General features: G+C 38.5%; 1 protein-coding gene across 1 annotated transcript in view; it reads right to left on the bottom strand.

The window, feature by feature from the left end:
* Nup93 (nucleoporin 93) overlaps positions 1 to 14675 on the bottom strand; it is a 98481-nt gene that overhangs the window by 65667 nt on the left and 18139 nt on the right. The window contains exon 3 of the mRNA XM_090357609.1: positions 6459 to 6576. Within this exon, the coding sequence (XP_090213735.1) occupies positions 6459 to 6576 (118 nt within the window). The remainder of the gene's footprint in view (positions 1 to 6458; positions 6577 to 14675) is intronic.

The following is a 14675-nucleotide window of genomic DNA, read 5'->3' on the forward strand; positions in this document are numbered from 1 at the left end:
ATATATATTGAATCTAATTTTGCATGTCTTTTATTTCTCTGTTCCTAGTTTTGTTGTTTTTATTTTGCAAAAGCATACCTCAGTGCTTAAGTAGCACCGACTCAGTAAAAAGCAGCTTTTGACTAAGTAACACCACCACCATATTTCCCCAATAGTAAGACATCCAGGGCAGTTCAGGACCTCATCACAGGATCAAGTGTTTTATGTATATGTCGATAAACTTCCAAGGATCCACCAAGCTCTACTCAAAGTCTGTCCTGCTGGGACAAACTGACATACACAAGTCAGAAAGAACCTCACAGAGAGGAGAGAATAAACCCAGAGACTATGGAATCACTGTATTTTGACTCACTGAGCAAACCTTTCATGGCTGTTCCTACCTGCCGGAAGATAGCAACAGCATTTTAGAGGAGTAGAGGAAACTCTCCCCCAAATTCCTTTTGTTGATGCAAAAATAAAACAAAACAAATAGGCATAACAATAAAATTCAGCCAGCAAATCCACATAACCCACTTACAAACAGGACTGGCTCAGGCTAGCCTGAGTCTCCCCTTTGCTTTATAAATAGCCAGTCCTGTTTTGTAAATACATTTTAGAAGACAGGAATTCTTTCTGCACTGTCTTAGCAGCTGTGTCACACCCAGTCCTGCTCAGCAGCCTCTGCTGCAGGGCTTCAGGCTGCAGTTTTTCTGAAAAGCACAGGCAGGATTTTGCTGATAGTATCTTGGCCTCATAGCCACTCCACAGTGAGAAACAGGGTCTGGCCCTTTCCTACTCTGGGATAATTAAAGTGGCACGTGCACCACTGCTGATCTTGTGATCATGGTAGACCAGAGGCTGTCAGAATCAAGGGCCTTCATCAGTGTGGCTGCCAGCAACCCAGGTTTAGGGATGTCATTCAACCTCTCCATATCGGAAGAAAGCAAAATGTCCACAGTATGCTTGTCACCAGAGGATGCTGCCCCTTTACTTCCCAGATTCCTTTCCTGGTCCTCATCAAACAAACAACAAAAGAAACTGAAACCGTGTCTCTCCTAAGCCCCTTGCTCCAATTCTTTGCATACTCAGGAGACACCTGAAACCTGGGTCCCAACTTTTGCAACTAAGAAGCTATATTTCGCAACTATCCCTCAAACAAAGGAGCCACACCAGGCTGCAGTCCTGGAGAGCTCTGGATGGAACACCCCAAAGCAGAAATAAGAAATCATAAGGTGCTGCGGCAAGCAGACCAAATTGGTGCACAGGGTTTAGGGTTGCCATCCGAGAATGACAGACTGGTCCACAGTAATGCATTCAATATTCCACAAGGTTTAACCACCATTTAAATCACATCTGCTCAAGTATCAAACAGTTCAGCAGACTGAAGGAAAAAAAAAAAGCCCATTTCTAGTTCCTGAAACCAAGCAGACTGAAGATGACAATACATGTTCCTTATCTCCAGAATGCTAGGTGATATATCAATAGATATCAGCAGTTTAAGGAGGGAGGGAGAAAATGACTCAACTCCAGTTCAAAGGCACAAAGCCAATAAGTGACAAGCTCTATTAAAATGTTAGATAAATATTTAGTTATAGCTTGCTCCAAAATACTCTTAGAAAACCATATTAACTTTTCTCTGCTTCGAGTTGGTAATTGATATTCTCTTGCTTCTTGCTCACTACAGGATATAAGAAACCTCTAAGAAGACAAAAAAAAAAAAAGCCTGTCATTTCCTGCTTGCTCAGAATGTGTTTAGCATCCATTTACTCGCCTGTTCTGAAGGCCTTGCATTTGAAGTGTGAGTGAATAAATAAAATGACTAGTATCTTATATCCTTGGCTTACAGAAACACAGTTTGTCACAATTTCTGAAAACCCAGTCTTGTTTCAAAGTTATTGTTTTTAATTTCATTCAAATACTTTCATGTAATTGCATACTTTGCCTCCAAATCACAATTCGTACCTTTTCTCTTATCACAAACAGGCAGAAAAAACTAAATTATTTTGGTTCTTACCACAGCAATCAGCATTAAGCAGACTAATTATAAACACAAAAGAGACAATACATTAGCCTGCTCTGTGAAGACATTTTATTTTTTATTTTTCCTGGTTTTTGTTTTTTGTTTTTTTAACCAGCCCTGAGACTTACGCTGGGTTTGGATTAAATGAAAAAGAACAGCAAATGTGTCTATTCAGGTTAGTGTGGACACTACTGTGTACACCCAGGAACAAACTATGCATAATTATTATCCCTGAGCTATTACAGGTGATAGAGATGGGCACGTCCTTTTTCACATACAGTTCAGCCACCACATCGAAATCAGTGTAATGGGAGCCTACTGTAAAACAGAGCTATTCTCCAACCAGAAGACCTAGGATCCAGTAATAAGCAGATTCATTTGAGTAAGCTCAACGGCATTAACTGTAGGCCGTGTTAAATCCAGGATAGACAGCTGTTACAAGCTGGAAAAGGTTCAGACACAAATACACATTAAAGTCCTCTACCAATTTAAAAGGTTACCATGAATCTACCCTGGCTCTCGGGGGTAGGGGGGAGGGAGAGGATATAATAAAGGAGCTTAACAAATGAACATGCTTAACTAGAAACTCTCATACCATAGACAACATGGAATAGTCCCATATTTTTATATTATGTGAAAACATCTATCAGGGCTTGGCTCAAGGGTAGGGCAGGAGCCTTGAGCTGAAGAGCTCAGGGACAGCGTGCAGGCCAAGTTCAAGCCCCATGACCCACTAAAAATAAACTAATTAAATAAACTAAGAGTAGTGGGTGCATACTCTTCATTTCCAAGAACAGAAAAATAAAGAATCTTATATAGCAACAAAATCATCTCTGACTACTCAGAAATTGGGCAAAAGGAGAAGAGAGAAAGGGAAGAGGAAGGGGAAGTTTAAGATTTCTTTTTCTCTTTATTCATGCAAGACAGAGCTCTGGGTACAGACTACAAGCTCCAGTTCTCCAAAGACAAACACGTAGACACACACACACACACACACAGAGCTAGTATATTATATTTGGAGGTTATGGAAAATGGAGATCAGATAAGACAATTGAAGAGGTGACAGCTAAGCAAAGTCCAACATCTAGACTGAAATTAAATTTTCGATATTCCAACAGGGCTAAAGAAAGGTAATGAGCCAAAGCCTAAGATATAAGAGAAAAATTACACACATGTGCATACACGCTCACAATTCTTCTTACCATGGGAAAGTAATGTTATTTAAACTTATGTATAATTATCCTATGCATTTACTACTCTATAAAACTATAGAGCTTATTATATATTAATTCTATGCATTTAATACTCTAGAAAGCAGGTTATTCCTAAGTGAAAAGCACCTCTGTAACAATCTCTCAAATATTTTAGATTGTTGAGCTGTTTTAAGAGTGTAGATACTCCTAAACTCTAGAATCAAATACGATTATCAATCCTAAAGAGAATGCTGGGTGAGGCCTGAGGTCACTGGATCAACTGGCAAAACCTACCTTAACCTGACATTCACAGTCCAGACAGTTGTAAAATGAAGTCAATTTGAAGAAAGTTTGATAAACTTCAGCAGTTTTAAAAATCTCTGGCACTATAAGTATAATAGGTTAAAGTATGTTTCCCCAGAAAATATAACCAAGCCCTAATCCCTAGTCCTTGTAAATGTAACACAAAGTCACTTTGAACAAATCAGTACATTTTGTCCTCCTATGTCTCCTCTACCACATAAACTCATAGGCCTTTTTTTGTGATTGTTTCCAAAATATAAAATCAATATACATTTTTCAAAATTCTACTAGTAGCATCCATATGTATATTTAAATGGGTTTTTAAAACATTACTGCTCTGAGACACAGCAACTTTTAAAAAATGCATTCTCAGTGCACGCCAAATCATTGATTAGGACAAACAAACAAAAACAACAAATGGACTTCAAAGTCCATTAGAAAAACAGAAGAAAATATAATCAATTCTTACCAAATATAAAAGGACAATCTATACATGACAAAATGCCTTTCCAAACTTGTAAGTAATTCAAATGATGAGTAGTCCAAAGTCTTGAACAGTGTCTGTCAAAGGATGTATCAGTATTTCCTTTCATGTTCAGTACTTTAATGATCTTATAAAGTGACAATTTCACCCTGATATTCAGCACATGGGATTAGTGTACTCTCATCTAAAAAAAATGCACTGTTGAAAAACAAAAGTTCATATAGAAAAGTCTATAAGGGGCCAGGAGTTTGGCCTAGTGGTAGAGTGCTTGCCTAGCATGCACGAAGACCCAGGCTCGATTCCTCGGTACCACGTACATAGAAAAAAAGCCGGAAGTGGTGCTGAGGCTCAAGTGGTAGAGTGCTAAGCCTTGAGAAAGTCCAAGGACAGTGCTCAGGCCCTGAACCCAAGCCCAGGACTGGAAAAAAAAAAAAAAAAAAAAGAAAAGTCTATAAGATGTTAATGCTACCTCAATAAATCCACTAAAATATGTTAAAAAGAACAATCAGATAGTATGTGTCTTTTAAAGACAAGCAACTGAAAATGTCTAATTTTACTCTGCTTGGATAACCACCCTATTTTCAAAAGAATTAAAAAGAAGACTATTCAATGCTATGGGTGTATGTGAACTGATCTGATTCTCTTATACTTGAGCTACTATTCTTCAAGCTAGACATGCTACTACTGGATACATATACAGTTTAAATACTGACCAAGTGTACTACAATGTTTAAAACCTCTGTTAATAAATTTGAGTTAGCTTTACTCAAGCCAAAACTTGGACTTATATACCAGAGCTACAATTCTTTTAAGTGTTTCATCTTTTAAGTCAAAATTACCACTTGGAAGGCAGAGTCAGGAGGATCTTTATCCAAGGCCAGCCAAAGCAATTTAGAGGCTTTATAGCAATAAAATAAAATATAAACAAACATCTAGACCACTTTTTCAGGCCTAGATAATAATCCAAGTTATCTTGAATGAATCATTTTGCATTTTTAAAGAAATGGCATCTTTTAGTCTAGAAGTATAAAGATTTTTCCACACAGAACCAAACCTTAGAACCATGTTTATTCCAAATTAAGAAATTCTCTTTGATATGACTAAACGTGTACTGCTAGGAAATCATCTAATGGGGGAGTTAAAGGAAGGTGTTCTTGCTTTAAACAAAATGTTAGAAGAGATGACCATTATGACTCAGTACATATATAAACCTATCAATGTCTCAAGATTAACAAGTCATTAAATGTTGAGTATTCTAAATCCCAAGAATGCCAAGGAAAATCTAAAACAGTAGTTACTTTTCCAAATAAACAACTTCTTAGGCATTTTCAACATTAGACCCACTCAAATACGCCATAAGTGGGGTCGTATATGCTGTAGCTCCTGACCCCATGAGACAGCAGAATGATCTTGATTTTGAGGCCATCATGGACTATACAAGTATAATCCTGTCTCAAGACACCAATCAACCAACCATTCAATCAGTGGCAGTAGTCCCCAAAACACATGTTGATTTTTCTAACTGTTTGAGGCTCTGTCCCATTAAACTCTAACTAATCACTGTTGTAAGTATTTAACAGAGCATAAAACAATTGCACTGGAGGGAGAGATTAACTAAATCTTTTTAAGTATGCATGCTATTCAAAGATTATGGAAATAAGAAAGCCCCTGTAAATTGACAGCCCAAGTATGACTTAGCACAGAAAACAGAAGACTTTTCATTTCAAACTGGATGAGTGGCAAGCATGTGTAGTTCTTGCTACTCAGGAGTCGAAGGCAGGATTTGAGCCCAGGAGTTTGAGGCCAGCTTGGGAACATAACAAGATTCTTCCCTCCAAAAAGGGCAAATCAATGAGGGGGAAAAAAGAAAAAAAAAAAGAAAGAAAGTCTTTGTAGTCCTAACATACAATGCTCCAATTCCTCAAAACTAAATGGAAATCAAGCACAGCAGCACATGGCTTTAATTCCAAGGTTTAAGATCGTAGCTCAGAAAACAAAGTAGGAATAGTGGCATTCTAACATCCATTATCTGGAAGGCTAAAGGTAGGATGACTGCAGTCAGAGGATGGCTGACCAAGACAAACAACTCAATCCAGTACCCAGTATCACTAGGACAAAAAAATTAAATGGGCCATGTGTTTTTCCAGCTTCTGGTGAGATTAAAACAGGTATCACATACTAGCAGCATTATTTGGTTAAATGAGACTAAGAGTGCTCTATAAGCCCATTTCCTGGTGCCACTAATGCAACCAAACACTTTCTGCTTCCTGGAAATCACTAAGTAGATTTCAGCAAATTGTACTCAAGTTTCTCCTAACTCTTTGCAGATCAATACAAGCAAAATGTAAAAAAGAAATATGAGACAAATAGTAAAGTCACTTGGGTTCTACTCAAGACAACAAAAGAAACTCAGAATTAACATCTGTACCTTGGATTGAACCTAAGTAAGTAAGGAAGAGGAATCTGTCCTTGTCCTTACCTGAATGTCCGTGTCCTTCACAGGCTCAAGGGGCTCAAAGGTAGTGGCTGCACTTAAACTTTCCAATCTCTGGGAAATGTGGGATATGTCAAGTCCTCGAGACCCAAGAAGAACTGACCTGTAGGGGACATAGGACAGGAATACGAACATAAGGAGAAACCTCACGAACCTAATAGTTTCTTTTTAGTTTCCCATCTTGGAGTAGTCACAAGGGAAGGCACGACATGGTGGTAGTGCAATTTGACTGCAAAACTTCCTATCTACTGTCCACATACTTTTCTATGGCTGTTTCATATTTTCCACAAAGATCTATCAACTGAAATAACAGATACCACATTGAGAAAGGATTTCCTATTATTAGTTGTACCACATTGCATTTGGTAGTACAAGAGATCCATGTTCTAATCATCCCTGAAATAGTGGGAGGATCTTGTCTAGAATAAAATAACAGAACCATAGGCTAGGTAGCGTCAAGTACCTTAAAATAAAGAAACTTATTACTCATCTCCATTTTATTTTTTTTTAACAGTACTAGGAATTGAGCCTAAGGCCCCAAGCTTGCCAAGTAAGTGCAGTCTACTACTTAAGCCATTGCTCTGGCCTTCACTCTTCCCATTTGATACATGAGAACCAGGGTGCAAAAAGGTCAACCAACTCATTCAAAGTCATAGAGACAGATAGCAGAAACAAGTTATTTAGTCCTAGAATTCAAGTTCTTAACTACCATCCTGTATTTATAGCTTTTTAAAAAAGAAGAGCACAAAACTTGAGAAGCTTCCAAAGAGCTAACAAATCCAAACATCATTTATTAATTGGGGGAACTAAAGGTTCAGGGAGTTAACAATTTGCTCTAGGGCAATCAAACCAACATCCAATGATGATTGTCCATAACTTCTCTTCAAAAGCCAAATACCTCGGCAAGGCTCATGCCTGTAATCTGAGGCACTCAATAGGCAGATCTATATTTATATCTATATATCATATCTGAGGATATAATTCCAAGCCTGCACAAGCAGGAAAGTCTGAGATGCTTATCTCTAATTAACCAGGAAAAAACAAAAGATGGCTCAAGTGGTAAAGTTCTAGCCTTGAGTGAAAAATCTTAGTGAGAGAAATACCCAGGCCCTGAGTTAAAGTCCTTTAAGTCAACTATGACACGATTGATGCCATTGCCAAGACTACTATTGTTTGTCTACCATGCCAAACAATCCTACTGCTCTCTTCCATCAATCATTGACTTATCTTTCTAATACACTGCTTTCTACACCAGCCATACATTAGAATCACCTACTGGACTTTCCACACAATGGTAATTACATTTGGGTTAGGCTTGGAGCCTAGGTACTAGTATAATGTCTTCCTCCTCATTTCCTAACAGCCTTACTGTCATATTAACTTGCATACAATTCACTAGGGAAAGTGTACACTACAATTGTAGTATATTCATAGAATTACACAAACAAATTTAGAATATTCTCATCATTCCGAAAAGAAAGCTCTATTATGAATACTGCTTCCTTGTTTCCTCCAAAACTTACCTCCTGAGACCCTGGCAACCATTAATCTACTTGCTTTCTTTACAGATTTACTTATTCTAGGCATTGCACATAATTGGATAATGCAATACGGTCTTTTGGGACTGGCATCTTTCACTAGCATAACGCTTTCAATGGTCATCTATTTAGGACATGTATTAGTACTCCATTCCTGTTTACTGTCAAATAGTATCCCATTGTACAACATACCATTTACACAGTCATTCATTGGTTTGAGTTGTTTCCATATTTTCGGTCATTTTGAAAAATACCACTATGCTCAAGTTTTTGTATACATATATTTTTCCATTTCTTTTAGATCTATGTCTAGAAGTAGTGTTGTTAGATCAAATTATAATTCTCTATTCAGTTTTTTGAGGAGCTATGAAGATTATTCCAAAGCAACCATATCTTGTTATATGCCCATCAGTCATGCACAAGGATTTGAATTTTTCCTACATCCTTACCAACACTTATATGTCTTTTTGATGACATCCATCTTAGTTCACCACCACCACCTGCTTTTCAACTATGATAGAAAAAAATTAAAATAGTGAATCACCTTGTACCTACCACTCAGCTTCAACAATTCCTGTTATAGCCAAAACTATTTCACCTAACTACCTCTAACTACATTCCTCCATTATTCAGATTACAGATTAAGTAGACCCCAAGATATTCCCCAACTATTTCATCATTTTTAAATTTGTGTTTGTCTTAATGAAATCTAAGTAAGAGCTATACATGTGCATGATTGACATGCCTAAATATACCTCTTCTTTTGGGGGCTAGGCAGGCACTCTCTCACTTAAGCACATCTCCAGCCACTCTTTGTATTGTTTTTGATGAGTTATTTTTTGTTTGTTCTAATGGGTTTTTTTGCTTGTTTGTTTGTTTGTGGTGGTCCTGGTGCTTCAAATGAAGGCCTGGGTACTGTACTGCTACTGAACTTTTTCTGCCCAAGGCTAGCACTCTACCATTAGAGCCACAGCTCTACTTTCAGCTTCTTGGTGGTTAATTGGAGATAAGTCTCAAGGACTTTCCTGACTAAGCTGGCTGCAAATTGCAATCCTCAGATCTCAGCTTCCTGAGTAGGTAGGTGTGAGCCACCAGCACCCAATCTGCATTGTTATTTTTTTTCTTTGAATTATTTTTTCATTAAAGAATTTATTAACATTAACTGCATTGTTATTTTTGAAGCAGGGTTTCTCATAACCCACAGGCTGGCCTGGGTTGCTTCCCTGTGTCATTGGAGTAACATGCCCCTGAACTCAGATATTGTGCTAACTCAGTAAATGGAATAACAAGCATAAACTACTGTGCCCAGTCATTGCTTGACGTGGAATATCACAAATGTTTATGCCTAGGCTAGCTTCGAAACTCAACTTCCAATCTCTATCTCCAAGTAACGAAAAGTACAGATCTGAACTACTGCGTGCAGCTCTTAACCTTTTTTAAGCCACAGGTTCTCCCCTCCATCCTATCTTTTAAAACTTTTCTTTGCAGAAGATTCTGAACTATGGATCCTATAAAGCTTTAAACATACACAGGAATCATGCAGGAGCGTGTTACAACACAGGCTTTGATCCAACAGGTCTAGGATGGAGCCTGAGTGTCTCATTTCTAAAAAGGCCATGGTAATGCTAATATTACTGCTATGTAGACTATAATCAGAGCCCACCTGGCTGGCCTCCAACTCCAGATCCTCCTGTCTCTGCCTCCTGAGTACTGGGTTTACAAGCATGTGTAACCATGTCCAATTCCACTTAATTTTGAACAGACATTCAGTACAGTGTCTAATCCCTTGTCTTTTGATAAGACTGATTATAAATAACTGATCACCACCTCATATACTACTGCCAAAACAGCTGAGAATCCCAGGAATTTTTATTTATCCTTATTGTTATAAATGCACAAACTAGACATCCCTTTATTTACTAAGGAATTCTTGGCATTTTCACACATAAACACAATGTTTACAGGCAGTTTTGTGAGAATGCACTTGCCTGGAGTCAAATTTGCAAAAAATAAGCACATTCAACAAATGAAAACACTTAAAAATTCTAATTCCATTATTGAAAAAGATTTAAAGACAAATACATACCATGAAAATGTAAAAAAAAATAATTTAAATTTTTAAATGAAGGTGACTAAAAGAACAAAATCATTAAAACAAAATATTACAGGGATAGATTATGGACAATTGCCTTTCATGATTATTCACCACACTTTCAAGACTTGCATCATGGTGGACAGCTGTTGTCATTTAGGGTGATGATTCCGTAGAAGACTTTATTCACATTCATTTTCTGCATAGTGCTACAGACGTTCTAAGATGTACACTATACCAACATGAACATTCTCTGTTAGGTCTTTCCATTATCTATGCCATATTTCCATACTGTTTGCGTACAAGGAAATAAATCCATTCTGTATACAGACCACGAGTTTAGTAGAAAAAATACGGGTGATTAAACAGTAACACTGGTGTCTAAATGTCCTCTTACCTTACACAACATTATTTTTGAATCAGTAACTGCTAGCTTCTTCAGACAAATGTAGCTTTAATTCATTAAAAGCACTTAGAATTTCATGAGCTGCAAAGAATGCCAATGCAGACAAATCAATATCGTTTTAAAACCGAGTTTTCAATCTCCGCTATCGTGAGGCCAATCTTTTCCCCAGAACTCACCTTTCTACACCTCTTTTGAAGCTGCTTTTTTTTTTTTTTTTTTTTTTGGTGGGTCAAGGAGCTTTAACTCGGCCTGGCCATTATCCCTTAGCTCTTCAGCTCAAGGCTACCTCCCTATCCTTGAGCCAAGCCCCACTTCCCGTTTTCTAGGGCCTAATTGGAGATTAGAGTCTCAGGTTCTTTTGCACCCAGATGGCTCTGAACCTTGATCCTCAGATCTCAGCCCACTGAGTAGTTAGGATTACAGATATGAGCCCACACCTGGAGCTGCCTCTTTCTTCACAATTACAATTTCCAGAATTTCAGGTTACAGCATTTCAACATTTAGAAATACAGCATTCAGGACTGGGTCTTTTGTCATTACTATCAGCACAGCCCTGGCTGTACTCCTTGCCTCCTAGTTCTAGGAATCTATAACTAAAAACTTCGTTCAGGATACTAACTTCCCTGTCTGTATGCCTTATCATACCTCATTAAAACAAATCACCACAGGCTGGGAATGTGGCTTAGTGGTGGAGTTCTTGCCTAGCATGAAGCCCTGAGTTTGATTCTTCAGTACCACATAAACAGAAAAGTTCAGAAGTAATGCTGTAGCTCAAGTGGTACAGTGATAGCCTTGAGCAAAAGAAGCTCAGGGACAGTGCCCCAGCACTGAGTTCAAGCCCCAGGCTGGCAAAAAAAAAAAAATATCAGTCTCTGGGCCTTGAACTTGCTAAGCAGGCACCCTAACCACTGAATCAGATCTTTCTTTTTTTTTCCTATTTCTTTTTCATTCTGCTATTTCCACATATCTATGCAATATATCCCAATCAATTATTCTCCAGGTTTTTTTGTTAGTTTTGGGGGGATTTTTTTTTTTTGCATTATTTAGTGCCAAGGCTTGAACTCAGTGAGGGCCTTGTGCTCTCACTTGGCTTTTGACACTCTACCACTCTACCACATCTCTGGTTCCAGCTTTGCTGGTTATTTGGATATGAGAGTCTCAAGTATTTGTCTGTCCCAGCTGGCTCTGGACCTCAATTCTCAGACCTTACTTAGCCTTAGCTTCCTGAGTACCTAGGATTATAGGCATCAGCCACTGGAGGTCCCTTCCCTGCTTTTTTTTTTTTTAACTTTCCTTCCTTCCTTCCTTCCTTCCTTCCTTTTCTTCCTTTCGATTCTGGGCTTGAGCTCACGGCCTGAGCACTGTCCTTGGACTTTCTCAAGGCTAGAGCTCTACCACTTGAGCCACAGCACCAATTCCAGCTTTTTTTCTATCTATATGGTATTGAGGAATCGAACCCGGGTCTTTGGGCATGCTAGGCAAGCACTCTACCACTAGGCTATACTCCCAGCCCTCCTTTTTTTTTTTAAATCAACAAGTGTGTGTGTGTGTGTGTGTGTGTGTGTGTGTGTGTGTGTGTGTTAATCACCTGCTTTAGTAAGGCTGTAAAAACATAAGTTATATGCTATATAATTCATTCACTTAAAGTATACATAAATCAGTGGCTTTCTAATATAATAATATAATAATAAAAGTTATGCAACCACTACCACAATTAATTTTAGAACTTTTCTCACTCTAGAAAACAAAACCCTGGGCCAAAATCATGGCTTAGTAGTAAAGTGCTTGCCTAGCATGCATGAAGCCCTGGGTTTGATTCCTTAGTACCACATACATAGAAAATGCTGGAAGTGGCACTGTGGCTCAAGTGGCAGAGTGCTAACCTGGAGAAAGACCAAGGACAATGCCCAAGCCCTGAGTTCAAGCCCCAGGACTGGAGAAAAAAAAAAAACTTACCCATCAGTAGCCACGTCCCATTTTTCCCAATTCACTCCCTCCCAGAGACCTTGTGCAATAATAACAGCATGACAGGCTACACAGAACACATTTATTAAGCAGTGCTGACTAATTGAAATTTCAGTTGTTTCCTATTTTTGCTATCTCAAATACTGTCACAAAGACAATTATTGTGCACAAGACTTCTCACTGTCAGTTTAAAGCTAACATGGATGAACTAGAGACTCCTACCACAAAAATTAATTGATTGACTGATTCTGGGCCAGATACCAATGGCTCAGGCCTACGATCCCCGCTACTCAGGAGGCAGGGATCTGAGAAACAAACAGTGTTTGGAGCAAGCCTAGGCAGACAAATCCTCAAGATTTTTATCTAAAAATAACCAGAAAAAAAAGTGAGAACTGGGGATATGGCTCAAGTGGTAGAGAACCAGCCTTGAGTGAAAAAAAAAAAAAAAACAATGTGAGCACAAGGCCTTAAGTTCAAGTCTTGGTACTGGGACAAAAAAAAAAAAAAAAAAAAAAAAAAAACTGTTCTTGCTGTCCAGGCCTGGTGGCTCATACTTGTAATCCCAGCTACTAAGGATGCTAAGATCTGAAGATCCCAGTTCAAAGCTAGCCCAGGCAGAATAGTATATAAGACTCAACTCCAATTAACCATCAGAAAATCAAAAGTGGAGCTGTGGCTCAAAATGGTAGAGCTCTAACATTGAGCAAAAGAGTTTAGGGGCAGTACCAAAGCCCCAAGTTTTAGCCCCACAACAAAAAAAAAGCCTTCGAATAAAGTTAATAAACAAAAGAATTTAAGCCAGGCTCAGTGGCTCACACCTGTAATCCTAGCTATCAAAGGCTGAGATCTGAAGATCAAGGGCACAAAAGGACCAGTTAACCTCTAGAAAATAGGAAGTGGGGCTTGGCTCAAGGATAGGGCAGTAGCCTTGAGCTGAAGAGCTCAGGGACAGTGCCCAGGCCAAGTTCAAGCCCCATGACCACACACACACACAAAAAACAAAAAAAGAAAGAAAAAAAGAAAAGAATTTAGTACAAAACAAATCAGTTTTAAATGCAAACTAATAACTCAAAATAGAACTTTCAAAACTTACTCCATGTAAAATAAAATTTTTGCCCAATTTCTCCTTAACCTTCATCTTATATGTACTAAAATATTCACATCACATTTTGTGTCTTGGCCTATCAAGAAGATGGAAAAATACAGTCATCAGCTCTTTGGTTTCTTTTTAAGCACCTACCCCACCCTATACTCATTCTTTAATGTTTCAACTTCCTCCTCCTTAACATAATGAGTTTAAGGTAGAAACAGATGAAGAAGGATGGAAAATTACAAGAAAGCATGCCTGATAATTGTTACCAAGAAAACATTTTCCCTTTTTGCTTTAATAGGCTGTAAAGCTGATGCAATTAAGTTATAACTATAGCAACTCAGCTGGTATCCAAGGACTGTTCTTCTCAGCAGCATCCTTGCACACAGGCACACAGGCTCCATGCTCAAGACTGGGTAACTGTAGGCAGCCAGGAGCATGCAGGGAGGGCAAGTCAGCAATCAGCAGAAATGTCTAAAGGCTGGATAGGATTTTAGGCAACATTAAAGGGGAACCATTGGACTGCATTTTGCTGCAAAACTTGGAAGGAAAAACAAAAACAAAAACAAAAAGCTGCCTGAGTTCATATGACTTGCCAATCAACACTAGGATTTAAAAAAAAATATATATATATATGTGTATATATATATATATATGTGTATATATATATATGGGCTGGAAGCATGGTCTAGTGGTAAGAGTACTGGCCTAGCATGCACAAAGCCCTGGGTTTGATTTCCTGAAACACATACGCAGAAAAAGCCAGAAGTGGTGCTGTGGCTCAAGTGGCAGAGAATGCTAGCCTTGAGCAAAGTGTCCAAGGACAATGCTCAGGCCCTGGTTCAAGACCCAGGACTGGCCAAAATAAATAAATAATTGAATAAATAAATAAATGAAATAAAGCTGAGGAGGGTGTCAATATCTGTAATCAGAGCCATTCAAGAGACTGAGATCTGAGATCTGAGGGTCATGGTTTGAAGCCAGCTAGGACAGGAAAGTCCATGGGACTCTTATCTTCCAAAAACGTGGGCCCAAGTGCTAAAGCACCAGCCTTGAACAAAAAAGCTAAGGCAAAGCACCCAGGCCATAAGTTCAATCCCCAGTACTGGCA

This window comes from Megascapheus bottae, chromosome 24 (genome assembly GCF_031878675.1).
Source record: "Megascapheus bottae isolate mThoBot1 chromosome 24, mThoBot2.hap1, whole genome shotgun sequence".
Lineage (NCBI taxonomy): Eukaryota > Metazoa > Chordata > Mammalia > Rodentia > Geomyidae > Megascapheus > Megascapheus bottae.